Source organism: Pseudorca crassidens, chromosome 16 (genome assembly GCF_039906515.1).
Source record: "Pseudorca crassidens isolate mPseCra1 chromosome 16, mPseCra1.hap1, whole genome shotgun sequence".
NCBI lineage: Eukaryota > Metazoa > Chordata > Mammalia > Artiodactyla > Delphinidae > Pseudorca > Pseudorca crassidens.
Genome location: NC_090311.1, coordinates 19856923 through 19884816, shown reverse-complemented (window position 1 = coordinate 19884816; position 27894 = coordinate 19856923). Strand labels below are relative to the sequence as shown.

The 27894-nt window shown below is 36.5% G+C and overlaps 1 protein-coding gene across 10 annotated transcripts in view; it reads left to right on the top strand.

Annotated features, from left to right (window-relative positions):
- The window catches only part of ADD3 (adducin 3), a 125274-nt gene that overhangs the window by 90389 nt on the left and 6991 nt on the right, over positions 1–27894 (top strand). For 7 of the 10 annotated variants that reach the window (XM_067709450.1, XM_067709455.1, XM_067709454.1 and 4 more), the window contains exons 2-12: positions 7304–7527; positions 18069–18207; positions 20214–20365; positions 21359–21439; positions 22279–22428; positions 22914–23057; positions 23170–23268; positions 24382–24564; positions 25122–25379; positions 26669–26788; positions 27226–27312. In XM_067709450.1, coding sequence (XP_067565551.1) covers positions 7333–7527; positions 18069–18207; positions 20214–20365; positions 21359–21439; positions 22279–22428; positions 22914–23057; positions 23170–23268; positions 24382–24564; positions 25122–25379; positions 26669–26788; positions 27226–27312 — 1608 coding nt within the window. In that variant the 5' untranslated portion in view covers positions 7304–7332. Of the gene's footprint in view, positions 1–3147; positions 3210–7303; positions 7528–18068; positions 18208–20213; positions 20366–21358; positions 21440–22278; positions 22429–22913; positions 23058–23169; positions 23269–24381; positions 24565–25121; positions 25380–26668; positions 26789–27225; positions 27313–27894 lie in introns of all 10 variants that reach the window. The other 3 variants (XM_067709451.1, XM_067709449.1, XM_067709448.1) reach the window with 1 other exon arrangement.

The window sequence follows — 27894 nt, the reverse complement described above, 5'->3', positions numbered from 1 at the left end:
ATTATACATACTAGTCCTTTGTCAGATGTACGGTTTGCAAATATTTTCTCATGGTCTATGGCTTGTCTTTTCATCCTCTTAACAGGGTCTTTTGCAGATAAACATTTAAAATTTAGGGGAAGTTCAATTTATCAGTTTTCCTTTTATGGACCATGTTTTGGTGTCAAATCTATAAACACTGCCTGGGACTTAATCCTGAAGATTTTCTTTTTTTTTCTGGAAGCTTTATAGTTTCTATTTTGAGTTAATTTGATCTAGTTTGAGTTAATTTTTTATCATGGTAAAATACATATAACATAAAATTTACCATTTTGAAGTGTATGATTCAGTGGCCTTAAGTACATTCACAGTGCTGTATAGCCATCACCACTCTCTAGATCCAGAACTTTTTCATCATCTCAGACAGAAACCCAGTACCCATTAAGCAGTCACTCCCCATTTCTGCCCCCCGCACAACCCAGCCCCTGGCAACCATCAGTCTGCTTTCGGTACCATGGATTTGCCTGTTCTGGATATTTCATATAAATGAAATCGTATAATATGTGTGGCCTTTTGTGTCTGGCTTCTTTCACTTAGCTGATGTTTTTGAGGTTCATTCATGTTGTAGATGTATCCGTGCTTCACTTCTTTTATGGATATATATTCCATTATGTGGCAACACCATATTTATTGTTTATCCATTCATCAGTTGATGGACACTTGGGTTGTTTCCACCTTTTGGCTCTTGTGAATAGTGCAGCTATGAACATTTCACGTACAAGTTTTTGTTTGAATACCTGTCTTCAGTTCTTTTGGGTTAATATTTAGAAGTGAGTTAATTTTTTAATAAGGTATAAGACTTAGGTTGAGGTTCTCTTTCTCTTTTTGTTTTTTCTTTGCCTATGGATGTACACTTTCTTCACCATTTTTTTTGAGGAGGCTCTCTTGCAAGGGCCATTTTAAAGAATATTGTAAAGCTTTTGGAGAATCACTAGAATTTCTGTATGTATACAGTAATTTTGAAGAAAAGCAAAAGAATTTGAAATGGAGCATTGTAAAGATAGTTTGGTGGGTTTTACTGGGGTTTTCTTTATATTATATTTGTGAAAGTTTAAGCTTGGATGTTTCTATTACAGACAAAGCAATTGTATTTTCTATGTATTGAGGTGATGAGGGAAAGAGAAAACAAGTGAGCCACGAATAGTTTTATCCCATGGATGACAGGAAGCCATTTAAGGTTATAAGAAAGACAGACATAATCAGATCAAATTAAAAGATGAAATTTAAGAACGACAACTCTTGGTAGGATGGAATAAGGGCTCTGGTCAGGCAAGACTGACACAAATGTGTAGAAAGGTTTTCACACCCGGTTTAAGTGAACTCACATGCATTTTCTGTGGCATTTCTGACTTAGAAGCTTGAAAAACAACTTGAGAAAAATCAGCCTCAGGCGAATAAAACTGGCACCGTTTTACATATACTGCTTATGACTTGTTAGTTTTTGTTGAATTTTTTTAAGCTCAAGGACCTAAAATCTTACTCCTGAAACTAGCTTGAGGAGAAAACTTCTATTTAAAGAAGTCTACTTAGCTGCTATCTTTAGGGGCCTATTAATATTGTTATTTTCCTTAGACTACTTTATTCCCCTGCTCCCAGAAAAGAATATTTTAACATTAGTGGGTGAAATAGGCTTGATTTCCTAGTCTTAGTAAAACCACTGAACTTTATTACAAAATACTATGAAAAAACTTCTGGGTCAACTTTTTAGTGAAGGAGAATAGAGTGTATGCATTAATAAGTAGTGATTACTAGAGTAATCATTAAGTGTAAAGTTTTCACTTTGGCAACCCAATTTTTCACTTGATATTGTTCAAAATTCTGAGAAATGGTAGGAAATTACTACTTGGCTTGCATTATCAGTCTGTTAGTAAGTTTTCATTGCCTTCTAAGCAAGTGTGAAATTCACCTGTTTCTTTAAAACTCATGTAACTTTTTATTATAACAATAATGTATTTAAATGCTTTAAGTTACCTGTAGGACTGATTTTTAACCAAATCTTTAAGCAATTGCTTCTGTAAGATGTGCTGTTTATCCCGTTGCTAACTTTATTCCCTGGCATATTGCTGTTTCCCTGGGCCTGTACCTTCCTTAGTGTAAGAAAATGTTATGTTCTCTAGGAAGCTTCCCCTTATGATGGGTAGAGTCCTTTTCACTGGGTTATAGAAACCTCTGAACTACTCTAGGAGCTCCCAGAAGGATTTGATTCAACATTCCAGCCATACCTTTAGTACAAAGCCTGGCACATAGTAGATGCTCAATAAATATTTTGGAAGGAAGGAAGGAGGACCTCTGACATATATTTATATACAGCACGTTAGTTAACTGTGGCCCATTTCTCATTATTTCAGACTAATTTAGGATTTCTCTCTAAGCATAGAAACCACTTATTTTTATATTGTATAAGCAAATTTGTTAGGTTGAGTAAAAAGTCTTTTCCTTTTGGTATGCTAATCTTCCAGAATGGTATTTGGTGATATGTGTCTTATGGGTAACTATATAATTGAGATATAATTGACATAACATTGTATATGTTTAAGGTATACAATGTGATGATTTGATACATGTATAGTGAAATACCATAATAAGGTTAGTTAACACAGCCTTACATCACATACTTATTTTGTTGTTGTTATGGTGAGAACATTAAAGTTCTACTTTCATAACAGCTTTCAAATATATAATACAGTATTGTTACTATAGTCATCCTGCTGTACCTTAGGTCCCTGGAACTTATAACTGAAAGTTTGTACCCTTTGACCTACATCTCCCCATTACCCCCACCCCTCAGCCCTTGGCAACCACCGTTCTACTCTGTTTCTATAAGTCTGATGTTTTAAATTCTACATATAAGTGATATCATATGGTATTTCTCTTTGTTTTATATGACTTACTTGACTTAGCATAATGCCATCAAGGTCCATCCATGTTGTTGCAAGTGGCAGAATTGCCTTCTTTTTTATGGCTGAGTAATATTTCATTGTGTGTGTGTATCACATTTTCTTTACCCATCTGTCTGTGGATGGACACTTAGGTTGTTTGCATGTCTTGGTTGTTGTAAATAATGCTTAAAGCTTCCCTTATTTTTTTTCTGAATTCTGTTTATTTCAGATAATCTTGTGGATCCTAAGTTTTTTCCAGGCTTGAAATAACACTTCGGTCTATAGTATTTGGTATGTAAAATTGCAAATAATCAGTTGTTGCTTATGATTGGCTTAAAAATCTGTGTAAAGCTCTTAGTGTTGAGTATCTAGGTATAGAAGAGCACCAAAATGGCAAACTAGTGTTCTTATTTCTATATCCTTCTTATAAATTCTCAATTCTTATTCCAAGTACATAAAACTTTGAAACTTCTTGTATTAAAAAGCCATGCTAAATAATGAGCTTTTTTTAAAAAAAAATTTATTGATGTATAGTTGATTTACAATGTTGTGTTAATTTCTATTGTACAGCAAAGTGATTCAGTTATACATATATATACATTCTTTCTCATATTCTTTTCCATTATGGTTTATCACAGGACATTGAATACAGTTCCCTGTGCTATACAGTAGGACCTTGTTGTTTATCCATTTTATATATAATAGTTTGCATCTGCTAATCCCAAACTCCTAATCCATCCCTCCCCCACCCCTCTCCCCCTTGGCAACCACAAGTCTGCTCAATAATGAGCTTTTGAAGTTTTAAAAAGGTCTGAGTGTTTTGAGTCATTTCTAATCCTATTTCCCCTTTTTGGTGTCATTTCCTCAATTTTGACAGATTCTATAAACTCTGAATTGTTTAATATTTAGGACAGAATGTCGACTAAAAGGCTCAAAATTTTGTAGCCCTCTTATGTTTTATGATATGTTTCATTGTAAGTGGACTAGGAGACAGAAATTGTGACTTTGAATGTTGCCTGTGACACAAGCAGTGTGATTTTTGGCAGGATGCTTAACCCCCTGAACCTCCAGATTATTAACCTCTATCTCATTGTGTAGTTGCAAAGGTAAAATAAGGTAGAAAGGTGTAAGAGCATGGTATAAACCATATAAAGTGTTACACGTATACAATACGTTCTTTTATTGTTAAAATGGGTGGTTAGATATATTTTCCTCTTTACCTTACTCATCTAAAAATGCATTCATCAAGAGTTCTTTAAACTCTAAGCTTTTACTTATCAATGTTTCTATTATCGGTTTCTTAAACCAGTGCTGGGACAACAAAATGAAACTACTACAACAGTTCCTTGCTTTTTGCTGTGTTTTAATAAAATTAGTTTATAAGCATCAGCAAATTCAGTTAGACATAAGCTTATTATCTAACTCTGTTCCTCCATTAGGCTAAACAGAGCTTTTTGCGGTTGAGGAATAGGTTAAAATCCAACTGAAAGCAATATTTGTGGAATTTCTTTTTTAAAAATGACTTATTCATAGCCAGTGACCTAGTGTGGTAAACTAAACAGAATTGATTTCTTTATTAATTGATGTCCCATTTATTGAGTACCCACTTAGTCTGTACTTGGCCAGAGCAGCATGACATTTACTAATATATGTGAGTTTGTTTGTTTGCTTTTTAAAAAACTTTCATTCTCCTTGAAATTTTTATCTGCTAGCAGTTCAAATGACCTATTATAAAAAGCTTCTAAGAAAACTACGTTCCAAAGATTGATTAGACCTTTAGACTGCTGATAACCCAGCTGGATATGAAAAAAAGCTTCTTACAGTTGGTGCTCTGTGCACCACATTTTTGGTTAATAGCAAGATGATGATAAATACCATAGGCTAGGGTTTCCTTGGTGGTGCAGTGGTTAAGAATCCACTTGCCAATGCAGGAGACACGGGTTCGAGCCCTGGTCCAGGAAGATCCCACATGCCGCTGAGCAACTAAGCCCGTGCACCGCAACTACTGAGCCTGTGCTCTAGAGCCTTTGAGCCACAGCTACTGAAACCCCTGCGCCTAGAGCCCGTGCACCACAACGAAGAGTAGCCCCCGCTCGCCACAACTAGAGAAAGCCCACGCACAGCAACAAAGACCCAAGGCAGCCATAAATACATACATACATACATACATAAAATACCATAGGCTAGTGCCAGTCTAATAACAGTGTAGCAAAACCTAATTTTTGGAAGAATATAATATGTCCAGGATCATTCCATTAATAGTGGATGTTATACAAAAAGAAGAAAAAATGGCCATTTATCCTGTGGAGAACACATATAATGATCAGATATTCATTCTTTAGTGGAGTGTTTTCTCCCAATTTTTAAATTAATGAATTAAGATGTGGAAGACTCAGTTATAGAAAAGTTCATTTTTCACATTTCCTTCACTGATTAGTTGCTTTCTAGTCATAAAATCAGAATTTCATTAAAGCCATATGATATAAAGTGTTTTTAACCATATTTCATGAATTTTGGGGGTAGTACACTAAAATAATTTAGGTAGCTTTTAGAATGTTCTGCATGAGATTGTTGTTGGCAAGTAAAAGAAAACAGTTTTAACATTGTTTTGCAAAAATTATTTAACAGAATAAGTTTACATTTCCAGGACCAGAATTAATGCAAGAATGTTTAATGTCTTGCAATGAGTTTGCTTGGGCTGAGTCAAGGCAGCTTTAGAAATGAATTCTATCAGAGAAAACTATTATTAGAGACAAATATAGTAACCTCACTGGTTGTTATTGTGTTTAAAAGATGAGATCAGGTATCTCTGGTCTTTATCAGGGATTCAGATCCCTAAGAAAAAAGGTGGCCCTTGCCTTTTCCCTTCTGGATCTACCTAGAAACTATTCTGCTGAGAAGGAATCCAAGGCTGTGAAGAATCTTGAGAGTTTCAAGTCCACAGATATTTCTCTCCCCTTAGTTTTCTACATAAATAGAAAAAGAATACTTGGAATTTTTCACATTTAATTTCCCTTATTATGAAGTGATTCTTCTTACTAGGCAAATAATCCGTTGAATAAATACCATTTTGTAGTTAGAATGTTTTTTTCTGTTACCCAGTCATTTATATTGAACAGGTTGCATTTGTTACCACCTGTAGAGAAAACTGTGTTAAGCAAAGCCGTCTTTACAATTCTTATTTAAAATTTGTTTCCTTTTATTCTTCCTTGTTGCACATTTTTTGCACTTTCTACATTCAGTTCAAAAGAACAACTATGTAAAGGGATACACTAATCAGTGGTGTCCTGTTCTCTTGATTTAGGCTTCTGCCAAATCACATCTAAAAGTTAGAGGAAGCATTCCTTCAGTGTGCAGTGACTGTTACTCTCTGCTAGGTCAGTGATACTCTAAGTGTGGTCCAGGATCCAGTGCCAGTCTGCAGACTGCAGTCCGTGACAAGTACAGAATATAATATTACGCATTTAGAAACTTCATGCAGTTTGACATTGCCGTGACATCTAAATGCATTATTTTGTATTTTACAAAAATACTGGTTTACGGCAAATTGGAGAAGGTCCTTCACCACAGACAATCTGAGAAGCACTGGGTTAGATGACTTCATCAACTTCTAGCACAAGCCATCACAGCCTGGGGCTGGGGATGGATGTTAAATAACTGTCCTGTTGATCTAGCTACAGTTGGTTGATTAGGTGCTCAGCTGTAGCAAAGCCCAAACGAATTTGTTTCCCTGGCATAAAGTCAAGGGTTATCCTAAGTGTCAGTAATAATTAAATGAATCAGCTGTTCCTGTGGTTTCTGAACGGCTTTTTATTTTTTCTTACTTGGATTTGAAGCACTATCTGCTAAAGTTATATAGTCTGGCAACCTTAATAATTCCTACATTTTCCCTGGAACTTGAAAAGCTTACAACTGTGTTTCTCTCATGTGTTAATAAACTAAAACTACATTCACTGTAAAATACTGATCATTAAATATGGCCAGAGTTTGGTCTAACGTAAAAGCATGAGTAAGAGAGGAAAGAGAATCTCCACTAACAGTAATCACTAATGGTGAAAATTTGCTGTCTTAGGTGTGGCATTTTACTTTCAGATATTTTGATCGTTGCTTCTTTAAAAAATTCATATAGCAGTTGACGACATTATTATAATTGAACCACAAGTTGCCACTAGCTCTGAAAATATCAATTTCCAATTTAGCATTGTAATCTAAGATATTTTTATCTTAATAAAAAATTGTTCTAATATTTTTTGAAAAGCTACTTTTTAAAGAAAGTTGCCACTGTTACTCTGAGGGCAAAAAAAAAAGTGCTGCATGACCTGTGTAAAATTTGAATTTAATAATGAATTTATTATGAATGTCCTACTTTGTGTTTATTAATGCAGATAGCAAGGAGAATTGGCAGACTTGAAGCATGAGTTCCGATGCTAGCCAAGGCGTGGTCACTACTTCTCCTCCTCCCAGCGTGCCTCACAAAGAGAGGTATTTTGACCGCATCAATGAAAATGACCCAGAATACATAAGGGAGAGGAACATGTCTCCTGATCTACGGCAAGACTTCAATATGATGGAGCAGAGGAAACGAGTTACTCAGATCTTGCAAAGTCCGGTGAGTCAAAATAATTTGAAGGCTATAATTTTTCTTCCTCTTTGGAAACCTTGATACAGTGATACTCTCAGGTTAGAAGAGGGGTGGAGGAAGAGTGACTAGTTGTCCCCAGTCTTTCAGAGGCAAAATAAGCACCTAATTTATAAATTTAATTTGCAAGGCTTTAATAATAAACTGGTATCGTCTTGGTAGGATAAACTTTCTTGAGTGATTTCTGAGTGTAATGTTTCATTAAAGGAGGACAAAAGATGCTACTGAACTCAAGGATTCCCATTACAGACTGAATATCTGTGAAGAAAATAAAGGTATGAGTGAAGTGTTAGGAACCAAGAAATAGATACACCCCATGAACATACTTTCTTCTTCCTTTGGGTATCTTGACACTCAGAGCAGCATAGGAAGACTTAAGGTTCGTGAGGATGTCTGTGATTTGGCAGCCTAATGTTACATACACCTAATGTAGGCACACATATATGCATATGCACCAAACTAACTAGATTAAACATGGATTCTAACCTTAACTCAAGCTGAAAATTCTGTCTGCACAGTAATATCCAGACTTTGTAAATCATATTCAAGTGATTTGTTAAGTTTCTTACAAACCTTTAGTGGAATTGTAAAGGTCACATATAAGTTTTAGAAAATGAGTGAACAGCTTGATTTAACATGCAAAATGAATTCATAGCTTTATGTATAATGAAGATCATGGGCCCCTTAAGACAGAGTTCAGCATACATAGACACACGATGCCCAGGTTGGGGTTCTATTAGATTTCCAACTTAGGTACTAAAATAAACACCAAGACATAGAACTGCCTGAGGTGGCCCTGGTGAATCATTTTTGTTGTGCCCTTGTGGATTTAATCACAGAGGCTGAGTCCAAAGCCAAAGGGGAATTCCACTCCTGAGTAATTCTTATATATCAGTGGCCTAGATAAAAGCAAGTACAAGTTATAAAAGCAAGGCAAGCTTTGAGGAATTTAAGTATAGCTTAAATGTAAAGCTATCCTTTAAGTAAACCCTTAAAGAAACCTCTTCCCAATGAAAAGGAGACTAACCAGAAAAGTCATCATGAGGGACTAAATGTTCAGTGCCTTCTTTTATGCAGACTAGTTTCTATGTTTATAAATACTTGAAGAGCATGCTAATTATATAGATATATTTCCTTCTATAAAGAAACTCCACTTTGAAGAACAAACTCATTAGCCAAAGGATTATGGTAATATATAGAATAAAGTAACTGAAAGAATGAGATGAAGTTCAGATTTTGTTCAAGATTATTAAATATTGAGATTTCTTTGGGAAGTGCTCCAAAGAGGATCATTCAATTCTAACTAAAGTTTAAAAGGAAAAAGTACCGGGGCTTCCCTGGTGGCGCAGTGGTTGAGAGTCCGCCTGCCGATGCAGGGGACACGGGTTCGTGCCCCGGTCTGGGAAGATCCCACATGCCGCAGAGTGGCTGGGCCCGTGAGCCATGGCCGCTGAGCCTGCGCATCCGGAGCCTGTGCTCTGCAACGGGAGATGCCACAACAGTGAGAGGCCAGCGTACAGCCAAAAAAAAAAAAAAGGAAAAAGTACCCAACTACATTTCTATGCCAGGGTTTTTTTAAAATAATTTCTCCACTAAACTAATGACAGTATAACAGGAGATTACCTAATGTTTTTACTTGTGTATTGCTACTTGTAGATTGGCTTAAAAGTATCAATTTTACTTATGCCCAGGGGAATTTAATGAAAGAATGGGAAAGGGCAGGTATATAGATTGTCATTTCCATGTTCATATAGCAAGAGTGATAATTTTTAGCCCAGAGAGAAACAAAGAAAATTTAAAAGAATTGTGGATTGATCATTTTTTCCCTAGATCTTTGCTAGTGAATTTAAAATCTTGTTTGTGAAAGACTTGGAAAAGTGTATACATTTTGTCTTTCTGCCATGTTTTAGGACAATGGCTTTCAAATTTCTTTTAATACAACAAACTTTTCACCACAGGAAATGATACATGGTGGCCTGTATTGCTAAATAACAAAACCTAGCAGCTTAAAACAACAAGCTTTTATTAGCTTGTCATTTCTGTGGGTCAGGAATTGAGGAGCAGCTTAGCTGAGTGGATCTGGCTTAAGGTCTCTCATAAAGTTGCAGTCAAGACATCAGTCAAGGATGCTGCATCTGAAGGCTTGACTGGGGTGGAAGTTTCTGATCTTAAGATGGGTCACTCACATGACTGTCAGCAAAAGGCTACAGTTCCTTGCCACATGGACCTTAAACCTGAGGCTGTCTGAGTGTTCTCCCCCAGAGGAAGTATCTGAGAGCAAAGAGGAGCCTGCAGTTCCTTTTATGACCTAATCTCAGAAATTAAACACCATCACTTCCACCATATTTATTAGTTAGAAGTGAGTCACTAAGTTCAGCCCATACTCAAGGGGAGAGGAATTAAGCTCCACCTTTTGAGGGGAGGATTGTCCACTCTCTGATGACAATTTATTTTAAAAGTATCACAGTCTGCCACAATTTATTTACCTTCCTTCCACATGCAAAATACACTCACCATCTCCTCCTTCCACATGCAGAATACACTCACCATCTCCTAACACCCCTGCAAAAGTTTCATCCTATTACAACATTAGCCTGAATCCAGAATATCATCATCTAAATATGGTCCAGGTATAGATGATACTCCTCAAGTGTAATTTCTTAAGTACAATTCCTCTCAATCTATAGACCGGAGAACGAAAGAGACAAGTTATCTGCCCCACACACACCCAGTGGTGGGACAGGCAAAGATAACTGCTACAGACATTCCTGTTCAAAAAGGGAGAAAATTGGGAGTACAAAGTAGTCACTGGTCCATAGCAATTCTGAAATTCACCTGGGCAAATGTTTGGCAGTTCCCTTGATGAAGATTCAGTCCTTCTACTTAGTAGGAATGAGTCTCCCTAGTTCTTGGCTCTGCCCTCTGAGCTTTTGGTTCCACTTGTAGAGGTCTTAGAGTTCAAAGACCTCTTTCCTTTTTGTACTCTCTTTGTTTCTTTAAGTCCAAGCTTGTAATGTTTCTGTGAATATAATTTTCTTAAAACCTTTGTGTGTCTCCTGTGAATTTTGGGGTTCACTCTGTTGGACAAAACCCATAACCAATAAAGATCAAAATCAAAGGTATTACTAATTCATGTTCGTAAGAAACAAATTTGTAATCCTTCTGTTTTAATTGCTGAGTTCATTTGGGAAGAAAGGAAATCAGGAGAAAAACTAATAAAAGCAAAGTATAATGCTTTTTTTTAAAGCACTTACTATGTACCAGGCACCTATTATGTACCAAATCCTATTTAATCCTCAAAACAACTCAATCAAAGAAGTATTACTATCCCTAGTTTACAGTGGAATAAACTGAAACTTAGAGGCATTAAATAACTTGCAGAAGTTTTTACAAGCTTAGTTAAATGGTGGGGTCTGGATGTAAACTCCAAAGCTCACACCCTTACGCACTAGGCTGTACCACTTAAAGCATTCAATAACTATGAAAAAATTCCACTCATATATTATTGTTTCATTCTTCTTGAAATTCTCTTGCTCAAGTTAATTCAACCCAACTCAAGAAGAGTTTCGAATCATAAGACATTTTGGTGTCTGTAAATTTGGATAACAAACTTGACACCTTATTGCCTTGAGCTGAGAAAATAAGAGCAATTTGTCTCATCCTAACTCCAAGTTATTACTTCTTTCTAGGAATTTCACACACTTTTGTCATTTTTTTTTTAATTTAAGAAAGTATTTGTCTTAGAGATTAAGAGCTGGCGAGTAAACTTGTTTAGCTAGAGATTTTGTTAATGCACTCAGGAGAATCCATAAGTTTTCTTTGACCAATATATTCCTCATATATATGTCTCTGATGACATATATATGATTGCCCTTGTCTCGGAATGAAGTGTCCAGGGCAAACTGTTAGAATTAAATGATGGACCTCATCAAAGTTAAAGAATCATGTAAGTTGAAAACTAATAGCGCATTGTGCATAGTAGATATTTAGTAAATTCTGAATACATGGATGGATGGATATATGAATAGCTGAGTGGGCTTTGAGTCATTAAACACTTGAATGTTGTCCAACAAGCTCCTACTGAACTTGACTGCTTAAATGACAATCAGTTGGTGGGTTTCAGAAAAAGAATGAACGTTCTTAAGCCATATCACTATAAGAAGCAATTTAGACTTGTTAACAGAAGTGTGCAATGTTACTCTGAAAGATAGGACGACAGGAGTGTAGGTGGTGATTGCTCAGGCACATGACACACTAACATTTCTTAATAAAAGGGCAGTGTGTCATGCTTCAAACTTATTTTAAAGATAGGAGAAACTTCAAAGCCATATACATGTTAGAATCTCACTGTAATCAAGGCCTAAAATGTTAACAGATCACCTCAGTTAGAATAGTTGGTCAAAATTACCATGGTTTATCTGGTCACTTCAGAAGTTTCAGACACAAGTATTCTTCATTAACTTTGTTTGCATTTTTATTTTATACCAGCTTTAAGAAAAGATATTATTCTAACCTTTAGCTTTATATTAATTAAGACACATAGATACAGGAGAAAGATCATCCAGAAGAAGATTTGGTTGATTTGTGTTTTCTCCTTTCAACAGGACCAGTGGTAATCTATTTCCAAATGAATACATTTCTTAATGGAAAAATTCTAAGTAAGTTTGTTATGCTCCTAATCCCACTTTAGGAGAGATCTAATAGCATAATTGCAGGGTGCCTTGGGAGCAGCAAGTCTGTAATCTGTTTTTCTTTTTGCTCCAGTTTTTCTTTCTCGTAATTATTTTGAGGTAGAACATCCAGATGTGGATATTTAAAATCCAGTTCTGATACTTATCAGTATTCTGTTAACTGATTTTCATTAAGTTAGACATTACTTATAGGTCAGTCTATGTAATTTTTTTTAGCCTTAACCAAAATAATCGTATCAAGTCAGTTTCTTTTATCAAATTGGTTCTCTTTTCTGTGATTTAAAAATAAAAAATCTTTCATCTATTGCCACTTTCTCCTGAAAGTTCTGATCTTAGATGCAGAAGCCTTAAGATCTGATGTTTCAAATTACTCCTGCTTTTGGTGTATAGTATACGTGAATATGTATATACTTAAAGTATATACTTTAAGAGTATACTTAAAGTATACTCTGACCTTACATGAATCTCAAATCTCTGAATCTTTTGTGTTTTTACAAGTTTATTTTTATCCATACCTTTATGAATTCAAAGTTTACAGGATCACTCCTTCAACATTGACAGGAGAAGTATCAAATGAAACGGAGATTCAGAGAAGGCTTTAAAGGCAGGCACCCTCTCTCTAAGTTAAACATTTTGTTTTTCACCTAGTGAAAAACACTTTTTTTTAACCACACTTTTTTGGACATGTGTTTGATGAGAGAGCTGTCCAAACTATAATGTTCTGAGGACAAACCAAGTTTTCAAGTAGGATTTTGTTTGAGTTGAAGAATTAAATGACTTTTCAAAAATGTATAAACTTCTGTGAAGATTCATTTCTTACTTTAAAAAACTGAATTTCTCCCATTAGATGATGGACAAGCCTTATTACACAGGAGGAATTTCTCATTCAAGTGACAGACTGATGAGACTGCATTCTAGAACTTCAGATTCCAGTGCTAATAACCTATGAAATGGATCTTTGCTATCATTAACTGAAGAGGAGATCAGATTCTTTGCATTCTTTCCTTATATCTAGGAAAATATAGAAAAGAAGCTCTAACTTACGATTATAATAATTGAGCACTGAATAATTGTGTCCAGGAGACTCTAGAAGTGTGAAAGACACAGTCCCAGCCATCAGATATTACTGTATAGTAGAGTATGAAAAATAAATCACAATCATGGTAGCTACCCTAAATGTAGTATAGGCAAATGTTAAAATAATTCAGAGTGGGGTGAGAAGAGAAGAAATATGGAGATCCCTCCTAACTGTGGTGATTAAAGGAGAGACTTCAAGGAGAAGGTGACATTTTAAGATGAGTGTTGAGTAAAGGGTAAGAATTCATCTGGTAGAGGAACAGTAGAAGCCAGCATTTCCGTTTGACGAAATACAGTGAGCAAGGATAGAAAAGTACAAGTTGTGATCAGAGAATGCTCAGCAAACCTCATAGGCTACCAGAACATGAGGTAGTAATGGGAGATAGAGCCAAAAATTGACCTAACAGATTGTAGAGATCCTGGAGTACCAGACTATTGTGACCTAAGTTAGAGGTCAGCCCATTTTCTCATCATTTCCAGTTTTAATCTGTTTATATAAATGTTTTATACATGCATGTATGCATATAGTGTTTGTTTTGGATCTTGGCTCAGCACCACTTAATAGCTATGTGACATTAGGAAACTCACTTAACTTGAGCTTCACTTTTCCTTGTTGGTAAAAATGGACCTGACATGGTGGTTGTGACAGTTTAATGAAATAACATAAAAGCATGTAGTGCAGTGCCTAGCACATAGTAGACAACTGTTTCTGTGGAAATATATACATAGGGTTAAATACAATATCGCTAACTTAAAGCATTTTTATGCTTTTGTGACAACACTTTGAAGATTATAATCATAATTCATTGGACTGTATTTTGGTTTTTGACGGCCTTAAGGAATCTATCACCCCGATGGCACTCTGCCTTATTCATGTTCATGTATTCATGTATTCAGGGACTGCCTTCTCTTCTCTATTCTTCTCTATCTGAGAAGGAAGATGGTTTATGCTGTAAAACCACATATGTGTATGTGTTGTTTGATATTTTAACCTGACTCTTCTCTAGTAGAGACCCTAGGGAATTGTTGGTTTAATCTGACTTCAGAAGCCCCAGCATGTGATCTTGCTGCCCTGCTTATAACTGAGTTTCTCATTCTGCTTTGGTGGGAGAATTCCTAGCTATAAGAGGGCAAGTTTTGGTACTCCAAGATCTGCTGAATAATTTTTTTTGCTTTAACTATCATTATAACCTAATGCTCTAATCTAGCCTAAGAGGTTTACTCATATTTCTGATCACAGCACACCTGCTGCCTTATTAGTTGTACAGGCATACCTAAGGGATATTTCAGGTTCAGTTGCAGACCACTGTAATAAGACAAACGTTGCAATAAAGTGAGTCACACGAATTTTTTGGTTTCCCAGTGCATGTTAAAGTTATATTTACACTATACTGTAGTCTATTAAGTGTGCAGTAGCATTGTGTCTAGAAAAACAATGTACATACCTTAATTTTAAAATAATGCTGTTGGAAAAATGGCACTGATAGACTTGCTCGGCAGAGTTGCCACAAACCTTCAATTTGTAAAAAACACAATATCTGCAAAGTGCAGTAAAACAAGGTATGCCTGTGTTTGGTTTCAGTGATACAACCCATCTCTGATAAAATTAGGCAAATATCTGTGCCCAACTGAGAGTCTGAGATTTGAATCTTTATTCCATTTACTTGTTAGCTGTGTAACCGTGAGCAAGTCATTGCCTATTTCAGGACTTAGTTGTGAGATTCAAATGAATCAACTGTAAAGGATTATTTTATTAACATTGAATTTTAGTAGGAATATGATTAACTATCCACCATAAAGACAAACAAAATTTTTATTATTTTAACGAAAGCTTAAGTTTACTGATAAATTTTAAAAACCAGCTGAAACAATTTTATATCATTAGTAAATTTTATACTGACTGTTTTATGGCTTAGGTAATTATCTGAACAATATTTCAGAAATATTTGGAACATAATAACTGAGTTATAAATGTTCATGACAAAAAATATTAACTCTTTCGGAATAGAAGAATTCATATCTGTTGAAGCACTGTCAACTATATAAAAAGGCTGGGGACATTTCATTTACTTTGAAAATTATTTTCTTCTTCTATACTGCGTAGAAGCAATTCACTAGCCTTAAAGGGGAAATTCATATTTTTTTCTTAATTAATTACAGAAGGGCTTTCCTTCACATTCCTCTGTGACACCATGGATCATCTCAAAGCTTTAGGATGGTACTCATCATGCTATGGGATAAATGGAAGTAAAAAAAGCATTTTCACTGATAAAAAAAGCATTTGACCTGAGTCCTTGCTTCTGACATTTACCAGCTCTGTGACCTCTGTGAACGAATTTTTCAACCTTTCTTATTTAGCTTTGTCAATCCACCCAGCAAAAATTTCTCATCAGGGTCATAAATAGTTGTGATTCTCTTGAGCAACTAGTTGGGGTTTCTTAAAATTTCTTAAAACCCTTGTAAACCAGCATATTGAGCGATTGTGTTGATTCATGTTGGCTGCTGGAGACTTTAGATAAAAGTTGGCCCATCTCTAGCAAAGGATACAATTTTATAGTATGCTCTTTGTATCTTAACCTCATTCCTGGCTCTATCTTACCTTCATATGCCTATTTTCTCGTTAGCTTGATTTTTCTTACCTATATTTAATTTATTTTCGTGTCATGTTAATCTATGGAATCTGCCTTAAATTCTTCCTGGAATAACATAAGGTGCATTCAATAAAATAAATTATGCCTACTTCTCAGAGATATTGTGATACATACAGTAGGTGTAAATTTTTTTTTTTACACTAAATCAAAGAATATTGGTTATAGCTGCTTTGAACTGTGGAAGGTTTAGAGTTTGGTTTTGAAGGGAAGATAAAGTTTCAGAAGAGAATTTTGGCCCATTGTCAGGTATCTAGAAGTTTTCTGTAGTTTATATAAAGATAAATGAGTATATCTGGAAGATTCTTTTCCTTTCAGCCTTAAATATGGTAAAACACTCATGTTACTCATCAGTATGAATGCGTCCATCCATCTTATATGCAGCTCACAACCATTTTATGTTCACACGGTCTTAGAAATGTACTAATGGAGTTTTCTGATAAATGTAATGTGTCTTTGTAGAGAATATTTTATACGATAGTTTCTCCGGTTTAAATCATGTATTTAAATGAACTAGATAAAAGTCAATGGAATTAGATGTTTAGAATTTTTTTATAATTATGCTAAGGATTTACATTTAATAAGTCTTGAATTTGTAAAAGAAAAACCATGTTTAACTGGTATAAACTTCTCTATGAACTCAGAATTCAAATAAAGTCACAGCTAGTATTTTTAAAATTAATCATTCAAACATCCATTTGCTGTATGAGCAGAAAGTTTTCTAAAAGCAACACAAGCATGAGTCAGTACTGGTTCTAATATGTACTACCACCTCATAGCCTCACAACCACATTTCCACTTTCACCATGGGCTTCTCTGCCATTATTTAAACTTTTTTAAAAAGTTCTTCCTTCTGAAAACCTCAGAGGTGTTCAGCCATCCTCTAAGCAAAGCTACATCTAAGCAACTGCTCCAGGAGATCTTATTCCCAGCCTTCTGAGGAGGGCTATTCTCAGCGACTTGAAGGAGAGTCACTCTTCTAAGGAGGATTTCCCAATTATCTCCATGGTGTTTATATCTACCCCTCTTGGAGGTAATGGTTCCAAAGCAGTTTTCTGCCTTCTCCCTCTTAGGTGAGGCAGGAACAAACTGAATTTAATTTCCAGCAGTGCATTCTGCTATACATGTAACCAATCTCAAACAGCAGAGCGAGGTCTAGATGGTTTATATTGCAAGAGCCTTCATGTTTAAGATGAATGAATATAAACATGAGCAAGAGAATAAATGATGAATTTAATAAAATAAGTGTTGGTTGAGTGTGATAGAAATACAAAACCAGCTATTTCAACTAATGTGAAGGATTGGGAGATGTTTCAAATGATGAATCATATTAGCAACTCAAGGGTTACTGGAATAGAAAATTTTCTCTTAATGTTCAGTATTTTTATTTATATAAATACTGCTTCTGCCACACATTCCCCCCCCCCCCCCACCCCGCAAAAAGAAAAAAAGAAAAGAAAAGAAAGAAAAGCAGCACTCCAGAACAGGAACATACAGTACCCGAAGCTGGGGGGAAAAGTTCTTTCTTTAGCACAGTGTTGCATAAGGGAAGTAATCAACTCTCAGCTTTTATAAGTTTGCTTACAGAGTTTATAGAGCTACGGAATTGCCATGGAAATCGTAAAATGGAAGCCATGATTTACTATGTCTTAGTGAAAACTTTTGCTGGGAGTTGCTATAGTCAGAGTCATGCCTCATTCAGATAAGAACTCTATCCTAACCTAGATAATGAGCTGCTAGGCAAGGAATGGGTCTCTTTTTACATCAGTCTGTACTTGGTGCTCTAGTTGCATATTATTAACAAAGTTGCTTTTACCTATACCTGTCTATTATAGATGTTGTAGTATAGCTCATTTGCTTTGAGATTAAGAATGCCTAATGATTTTCCCTCCCCTGAAAGCAAGCTTCTTGCTTCTTCTTCCAGTGTTTTAATTTTATTATTTTGTGTTTTATATTTGTTTTAAAATAATGTACATGAAAGCTATTCAAGAGAGGGATGGGGGAAGAAGACTGATTACATCAGAGCAAGTTATGTTTGGGTTGTTCTGCTCCAAGCGAGATGCATGTGCTCAGTGATTATTTTTGTGTATTACAGGCCTTTCGGGAAGACCTGGAATGCCTTATTCAAGAACAGATGAAGAAAGGCCACAATCCAACTGGATTACTAGCATTACAACAGATTGCAGATTACATCATGGCCAATTCTTTCTCGGGCTTTACTTCACCTCCCCTCAGTACGTCAAGTTTCGTAAAGTTTAAAAGACAGTAATTTCATCTCTAATTTGTACACTGCACATTTCTAGCAGCATATTCTGATCTGGTTCAGTCCTTAAGTTCATAACATCTAATAGTTAGAGTAACATAGTGTTAGGATCTCTTACTTTTTCATACCAACCAGACATTTATTACACTTTGTGAGGATTACAAAATAGTTATAAATGTGGTCCCTGCCCCAGATAAATGCATATTTGAATTGAGGAGACATACAGTGAATGCACAAAAGATTAAAACTGCAACGTAGGGCTTCCCTGGTGGCGCAGTGGTTGAGTCCACCTGCCGATGCAGGAGTCGTGGGTTCGTGCCCTGGTCCGGGAGGATCCCACCTGCCGTGGAGCGGCTGGGCCCGTGAGCCATGGCCGCTGAGCCTGTGCGTCCAGAGCCTGTGCTCCGCAACAGGAGACGCCACAACAGTGAGAGGCCCGCGTACCACAAAAAGAAAAGAAAACAAAAAAAAAAAACTGCAAGGTAACTGTAGAGGAAAAAATTACAAAGCAGCTGGTAAGAAATTGTCTAATGACCTTTTCTAAGTCATCTAGCTATGAACTCAGAGTTGGAATTGATTATTGGCTGAAGTGGACAGAGAGAACTTTGTGGAAGAAGAGAGGCCTCAACTAACCAGACTTTAAAGGATGGAGCAGTTAGAGCTTGGTGTAAAAGGGTTTAGGACATTTTATTCATTCAACAGTTCTTTAGTGAGAGCACCAGTTTGGTGGACTGAACACTAAGGATACCAAGAATCATAAGGCGTTGAGTCCAAGCACTTTACATCTCAGAGAGACATGCAGAGAACTCATTGCTGTACCAGGGCAGGTACACAGAGTCCCAGACCATCAGGGACTTTTCTTTTCCTTCTCTTTCTTCCTTTGTTACTTGCTTTTTTTTCTTTTTGGTTAAAGATTTACGAACAAGAGTTCAACAAATTCAGATACTTCCCAGATAGAGGAATGGTATGAAAAGAGACATGATGGTGGGAACGTGCAAGATAAGGGTAGAACTCCTAAGTGGATCAGTATGTTGGGACATACATACTGGTTAAAGAATCTTTGAAAGAGTCCCAAAGTGAATTATAAGTGCTTGAACTAAAGTAGTGGTTGCGGGTAAAAGAAGGAAGAGATCAGTGAGAAAGGCATAGCCAAGGAAGAGGAGAGAAGACTTAGCAACAGGTTTGAATGTGGTGATGGTGGGGGTGGCAGATGGATGGTGAGAAGAACGATGAGTTCCAAAATCACTCACTCTTCCAGCCTGGGAGAAACATTCTAGCAGAATCAACAGGAAAGTTAAAATGTTGAGCTAGTTTTCTTCACTTTTTCTATAACATTGATTATCTGTCGTGTGCCATGCATCCTAACAAGAGTCCATAAGGGCTAAGGGATAAGAGGTCCACGATAGTACCACACAGGCCTGGAAAAGAAGTCTAGGAAAGAGGTGGGAAATGGTGTCCAGGAGAATGAAGACTGAGCGAAAGTTGAATTCAGCAATTGGGTCATTAGAGATTTAAGACTCGTTTTTGTTGCTTGGTGAGGGCAGAAACCAGACTGCTGTTTGACTGCATTCTTAAATATTCTTTGTTTGAATAAAAGTCAAAAGGGGTATTAGAAAGGTACAATAGCTTTCTGTTGAGATCTTTTCATCATAAAATTAGCAATAACCTCGGTGTTAATCACGCTTTTACCATTGGGATCCTGTGACCATTTTTCCGCAGTGGTGTGAGCCTGACTCCCTAACATCACTCTCGAACAAGTACCAGGTGAAACAGCAAGGTGATAGGTGATACGTATTTTTACTCTCAGTGTACTTCTCTGAAGCAAGATAAGCTAATGCAACATTGTGTGGGCTGATAGGTTTCAGATCATCATTTACAGGCTGGGACACTCTCGGACTCAGGCTGCTTCCTGGCAACTAATTTTCAGGTAAGGAATTATTTGACCTGGTTCTTTCTCCACAATTTTTCCTCGTTTAGGTCTCGGCATGGTCACACCCATCAATGACCTTCCTGGGACAGATACGTCCTCGTACATGAAGGGAGAAAAGCTTACTCGTTGTAAACTTGCCAGCCTATACAGACTTGCAGATTTGTTTGGATGGGCCCACCTGGCAAATACATATATCTCAGTGAGTCCTTCGTCTTTCAGTTCCTTTTTTTAAAATCCCAACTTAAAGGCAACTATACTCTCCTCACCTTTACTCAGAAGTCTGGTATTCTCTGAACCTAGCACGCTGGACCACAACCTCATCCTGATATAAACCTTATGTTTAAGGGAGAGGCTGCAGTTACCCCAACGTTCTTCTCCATTTGTTATCTGTGTTGTTTCCCTAATTCAGACCAGTCACATAACCCATCCAGGAAGAAATCCTCCTGGCAGAATTTTCTCTCTCGTTAATTATATCTGAGAGTCAGTGATATTAAAAAATGCTTTAAAAATAATTATATCTGAGAGTCAGTGATATTAAAAAATGCTTTAAAAAGCACTTGGGGCAGGGAAAATAGAGGGGGCCAGGGAAGTTTCCTCTCTCGTCTTTATTTTTTTAATATTTTTTTCCCATTCATCATCATCTTGTTTTCATGTTGCCCCATTGGACACAAGACAATATTTGGAAGCAAAAAGTATGAAAATATTGTGTGATGAAAATGGCACAGATGTGAGGTGCAGTCTTCCTACAACTTTTCATCCCTTCCTCCAGCTATTCCTTGGTTTCCCCTTCCATTTCCACCTTAATTCGTTCCTAGGAAGAGAATCTATTCTCTTTCCTTTGCCCATTTCCCCTTAATTTCCATATTGTGTTGGGTTGAACAATACTGGCATTCGTTTCTCCTGCATGTAGCTGACCCTAAATAACCTTAGAACCCCCAAAATAACACTTTTAGGTAAGTCCAGTAAATGAGAAACTAATGTCAGAATTTTTTAGCAAGTACTTGAGGGCTTGAGGGAAGAAAACTTTTCAAGGAAAGTTTCATGCTGCACAGCTTTAATTTCCGCTTTGTTTTCCCCCCCAGATATCTTACAGTTATTCATTGTAAATATATTCCTAGTCATGTATACACTGCAAAATATGAACACCTCATAGTAAATCTGTATTGTTTTGGTTTTTTTTTCTTTCTCCCAGGTAAGAATAAGTAAGGAGCAAGACCACATAATAATAATTCCCAGAGGCCTGTCTTTTTCTGAAGCCACAGCCTCCAATTTGGTACAATTTTCATTCCTATGTTACTTTTTCTGTGCTTCCTTGTACTTTTCTGACAGATTTTAGCTTTTAATACAGGACAGAACAAGAAAAGGTATGGATGGAAGAACATTTACTAGTGAACAGGGAAGAATTTGGAAAGCTAATGTTGATTTTTAAGAAAAGCTTTAGCGTTCAAGAAAAACAGGGTAGTTGAAGAGCCTAATAAATGAATTGGTCTAATCAGTTACCCTATTTATGTTTTGAAGAGAATCTTGATTTTTTTCACCCTGTACTCTCTGTAATTTGTTTTTTTAAAAACAACCCACACACAAAGTCTGTATATTTTATAGCTAGATTTAAACAAAGTTCAGTTGGTGTGAGTATAGGGTCTGACATTCTAGCATTTTATTTTTCCATGATTGTACCCCGAGCCACTGTCATTGGCCTCTAGAAGAGTAGGAACTACGTTGGTTCTGGTGCTATAGTGTTAATTAGCAAATGAACATTTTCCAGCCAGTTCAGTAAATGCCAGACTTATCCAGACCTTCAGTGAAGAGCTTAAGTTATTCAGTTTCTTGGAAACTGTGCTTCTTGCTAAATGCTAAGTTTTGTTGCAGACTACCTGTTTTTGTAAATAAAATTTTATGGGAACAAAGCCACACCCATTCTTTTACAGTAGTTTGTGGCTGCTTTTATACTACAGTGGCAGAGTTGAGTAGTTGCAACAGAGGCCCACAAAATCTAAAATATTTGCTATTTGGCTTTTGACAAAAAGTTTGCCACCCCCTGGTTTAGCTCATGAAACGCAGGAAACTTTGATGCATATGTGCCAGTTAACTGTGTCTTTCTGATTTTTCCAGGTGAAAGTCAATATAATAGGAGAAGTGGTTGATCAGGGAAGTACTAATTTGAAAATTGACCACACAGGCTTCAGTCCCCATGCCGCAATCTATTCAACACGTCCTGATGTTAAGTGTGTGATACACATCCATACCCTTGCAACGGCAGCTGTAAGTCACTGAAGGGCCAAAATCAACAATGACCCTGGGAAGTGTATTTTTTCATGGCTTTCCTTACATGATACTTTATAATCTTCATTCTTTCAGACCCCACCATTTGAAGTTATTTTCAAAGTATTAATCCTCTGCATATCCAGAAAGCAAAAGTCCCTTTGGAGTCAATGCTCCTGTTCTAGGAAACAACTGGAGAGATAGCATTTGCATTTTTGAACTCATCAGTTTAATAATGGGGTCATTGAGGTCTTTAGAGCAAGCCTTCTTTCCTAATATCTGGCACAGCATGTAAATTGAATAGTATCCCCAAAAGGCCTTTTTTTTTTTCTCTTGAAGAAGTGAAGAACTAAAGTGGGAGGTGGGCTGGAATGGTGAACACAGTGAATAGGCCAGCGCTCCCTGAGCTGACTGAAGAATCCAGTTCCTATGAAGGTGTAGTTAGTAACTAAGTGTGTTATCTTGGCATGAACCCAACCAAATAGGTATCCTCCATGAAGTGCGGGATCCTTCCAATTTCTCAAGAGTCCCTGATCCTGGGAGATGTCGCCTATTATGACTACCAAGGGTCACTTGATGAACAGGAGGAGAGAATTCAACTGCAGAAAGTTCTGGGGCCAAGTTGTAAGGTATGTAGTAGAGTTTCTATCTAAGGAGCTATTTTTGTTGCTGTTACTGTTGATGAAAGCAGTGTGAGCTATGCCAGTTATTTAAAGTGATTGCTTTGGGATTCTATTTTAGGTGCTGGTACTCAGAAATCATGGTGTGGTAGCACTTGGAGAAACAATTGAGGAGGCTTTTCATTACATTTTTAATGTGCAGATAGCCTGTGAGATTCAGGTAAGAAAAATTGTCTAACCCCCTCTTTTTTTTTTTTTTTTTGCTTTGTTATGTTGGGTATTGTGTTTACTTATTTCCAGAGTTCTATCAGTTGGTGGCTTCTTGTTTTGTTTTGTCTTTTAAGAGACGTTCTGCTTCATTTGAGTAAAAAAGGGTCAACTGAGGTATCTCTTGAATTGAAAACAGGAGGAAAGAAAATTAAAATTCATATACAGACACACACACCAAATCTAAGTGCTTCATAAGCATCATTTTCCTCATAATCCTACTTTTTAAGATGGTATAATTGCACATTTCTCCATTTTCACCCTCTAGTGATGTGGTGCTAATTGAGAAAGGTGACTACCAGTTATCAAAATAGACCAGCTGTGTTGTGGATACTTTTATAAAAAGTGTAAGAGCAGTGCCAGAAGTTTTATGAACTCATGCAGTTTCCAGTGATGCCACAGCCTCAGCCTCATTATTATAATGGATTACTTATTAACCACTTTTTCCCCAGAGAAGCTGAATGCATTTAATGGCCCTAATTTCCCTCTTTAAGTAAAGTCAAGCAGATTCTCTTGAAGCAAATGGTAATAATCTGAATTTATTGGAAAGGCCGCAAAAAAGGGGGAAAAAACTTTTTCTACCAACTTGTCTTAACAACCACCTTTTTTTTGCTTTAATGGTCGCTCTTCTTCTCAAATGAGGCTATGAAAAGCTTAATTATATTGAGATAATGAGCTGACTTCTGCCTAAATATTCTTAAATTCACAGTATAGTGTTTATATTCCTTTAAAATTATAACTGTCAACAAAAGTATTAACTGGATTGCCATGGGAAAACTGCAAGGAAAGAACTTTAAAATTTGGCAAGAGAATTCAGTTTCTTGAAATATATTAAAAGGTATGGCTCTAAATGTGTTTTCCATCAGGGAGGGTCAGAGTCCTGGAAGGTATAGATAGATGGAAAAGATACTTCAGCTGCCTGCTTTCACAAGTGTATTTCTTTGTTGGCAGCCCGGAGGAAAGTGTTACAGATATTTGCTGAATCAACCTTATGCCTCTTTAAAAGTGAAATTACTCATTCTAGTCTTTACAGTCCTGTGCCTCTATATTTTGCCATTGATTACAGGTGCGGGCATTAGCAGGGGCAGGTGGAGTAGACAATCTGCTTGTACTGGATCTTCAGAAGTATAAAGCTTCCACTCACGCTGTGGCAGCATCTGGAGGAGGAGGAGTGAATATGGGTGCCCATCAAAAATGGAAGGTTGGCGAGATTGAGTTTGAAGGGCTGATGAGGACTCTGGACAATTTGGTAGGTGAAAAATTGAACATAGCCTTGATTTCATGTTTCCAGATTCAAGAGCAGATGTTTCCATCTCCCTTTGGTTTTGGAACATGCTCCTTACTCCAGAGTGTGACCCTAGGAAGGAATTCAGTGTATTTTAGGAATCAGTGAAACATGCAACTGTCATCTTATCTTAGTTATTAGCCTCTTGCACTAAGAGTCAGAAGGCAGATTGCCTTCAGACCCAGGAACAAATACTTAAATGAGCACTGAGATTTGGCCTCCAGAAAACCAGTTTATATCTAGGAACATGTTTCTGGTGAGCAGTTTTGAAATTACCTTTGTCAGGAACAGTTGTGTGAGTGGAAATTGCTTTGTCAGCTGAAATCAGTTTTAACCAGATCTTGAAATTTGCTTAATTTTCAACTCTAGTGTTATGTGGAGGTTATATGGAGTTTGGAAGGATCTTCCCTTTGTTTTTCGGTAAAAGGGTCTTATTGAATCATTTGTTTAAAGAATTAGACTCTAAATGCTGTGTTTGGTACAAGTTTGATAGCTTCAAATGTGGTTTTTCCCTCCCCTAGGGATATAGAACAGGCTATGCTTACAGGCATCTTCTCATTCGAGAAAAGCCTAGGCACAAGAGTGATGTGGAGATCCCAGCAACTGTGACTGCCTTTTCCTTTGAAGATGATACAGTGCCACTCTCTCCTCTCAAATACATGGCACAGAGGCAACAGCGTGAAAAAACAAGATGGCTGAACTCACCAAATACCTACATGAAAGTGAATGTGCCTGAGGAGTCTCGGAATGGGGAGACCAGTCCCAGGACCAAAATCACAGTATGCCCCTACTTTACGTGGTTTGCCTTTACTAAATATTTTGCCTAGTTTGCTGATGAATTGAATGGTCTATGTTGAAATATTGGGGAAGTAGAATATGACATTAACAATAACATCACTATAACTTACCAGGTACCCTTTGTGCAAGGCACTTTGTTCTAAGTGCCGTACATGAATTATCTCATTTACTTCTCCTAATATGGAAAGGATGCTGTTTTCCTCCTCCATTTTATAGATGAGAAAACGGAGGCACAGAGGGATTAATTAATCATCTGTGAATGGTAGAATCAGGGTTTGAATGCAAGCCGTCTGACTCTGGAGCCCAGTGTTACCCATTACATGATACTGCTTTGTAGTTTATATTGTACTTGTGAATCAGAACTATAAAAGTTATCAACACCAGATTTTGTAAATTACTGCACATAGGCAAGATCTTGTAGATAAAGAAACAGGTTATCTTAAATTTTTCAGCATTTTGTCTCAGATTTGGTTTAATTTTGGAGTGTTTATCCCTAAATATTCTGTAGATACTCAAAATTGGTTCATCCTATCGTATAAATCAGTAGTATTCAATGTGGAAATACCTAGGCATCAAAGTTTTTTTTTCCCCTCGTCTATATTGATTTCTTATCTCCTAGTAAAAGAACATAAGTTTCCCAGAATTAATCTTATTGACAGAAACTAATGGCCAGTCATCATTAATCTTGATGAATATTAGCTTTCTTTAAGGGATGTAACGGGTAAATGAGAAGAATTATTTAAGGCTCTTCCACCCTTGTGGTGCCACTATTACTGTAGATTACTACAAGCTTATCCCCTTTGTAAAATGCTGGTCAGGGGCCTGGCCCATTCTGTCAGCCAAAAATAAAAATGAAATCTGGAAAACTAAATCTTAAGAGATTTCTTGAGTCCTTTTTGATGACTTCTTAGCCATCATCACTTAAAACTTGAATGCAGGTGGCAACTCTGAATGTGAGTTAATGTGAGATCAAGCTCTATATGCTTGAAATATTTTCACCAACATATTTAAAATGCCAAAAGGAAAAAATTTAAATAGCCATAATTTAATATTCATGTGAATAGTAATGACATTTGTTTGTTTTTTAAGTGAATGCTGATTCTAACTAGTATGGGAGATACACTAATTGACCACTAGAAACTACTCAGTGAAATTCTTTAAAATATTAGCAGTGTATGCACCCACCCACTGGAGTCAATAAACAGTTGTTAAGAACCTACCATATTTCCTTAACACAAAGCTTCATTCTAGAAAATTTTTTATTCTTTAGTGGATGAAAGCAGAGGACTCTTCAAAAGTTAGTAGTGGAACACCTATCAAAATTGAAGATCCAAATCAGTTTGTTCCTTTAAACACAAACCCGAATGAGGTACTAGAAAAGAGAAATAAGGTAAGACATGGTCGATCTTCTATGACTAGAGGAGGCCTTTTTATGCTGTTTTATGTTTAAATCACTGGTGACTGAATCTGATTAATGCTAAGCTTAGAGGTTTAAATACAGAAGAATTTGAAATTGAATTCTGTATAATTTTAGCTTGTACTGAGTACCTCCAGCTCTGTTCTAGTTTCTGGTGAGCAGGCTATACGGGGAAGAAGTATTAGACATATTTCTGCTGTATTAGTGAAAAATGTAGTCCTCTGATAACGTAAGACAATAGGAAATCACACATCAAGAAGAGTGGAGATTAATGTGAGTTGTTATGATGGTAAAAGAGGGCTTTGTGGAGGTGGGAATTAAAGAGGCTCTTACCCTGGGGTGGTCAAATAGTAAGCCAAAGGTCACCTGCAGAGTTGCCCCCAAGAACTTGTTACTGTGTTTCAATTCAGATTCGAGAACAAAATCGATATGACTTGAAAACAGCAGGACCACAATCTCAGTTGCTTGCTGGAATTGTTGTGGATAAGCCTCCTTCTGTAAGTCCATAAAGCAGTATGATCTTTGTTTTCACATTAATTTATTTGCTTTTTAAATATGAATATCTGTCTTTACTAAAGTTAATATAAACACAAGTTAAAAAGTCAAAGAATCCACAAGACTTAAAATGTCACCTTCAATTCCCAATTTCTAGGGGCATGGACTTTATTCTAGCATATACCTTTGTTTCTAAAGAGCATCTTTATTCTGCTTTTTCTTGGTTTATCAGTTTTAGATGTCAACTGTATTTCATCAAATCTATTTCATCAACTATTTCATCAACTATGAGAAGTACCATTATTTTATGTATCACTAAAAGAGAAAAAAACCTAATTATAAGATGAATGCCAATTTCAGGATCAGAAAATGTGGGAGAAAAGTGCATCTTAGAATTAATGAAAGACAGTAGTGACTTTTTTTATGGACTGTGAGGATCTAGCCTGTTTACACAAGGCTCTTCCCTTTTTCATTCTCCCAGTAAGGTTGTACCACAATGTTTTGTCTAGTCAGCTTTCAGTGTTTATATTTTTAAACGCTTACTGCTGAGCCAGGTAGCATCCCATGATGACATTTCCTTTCTT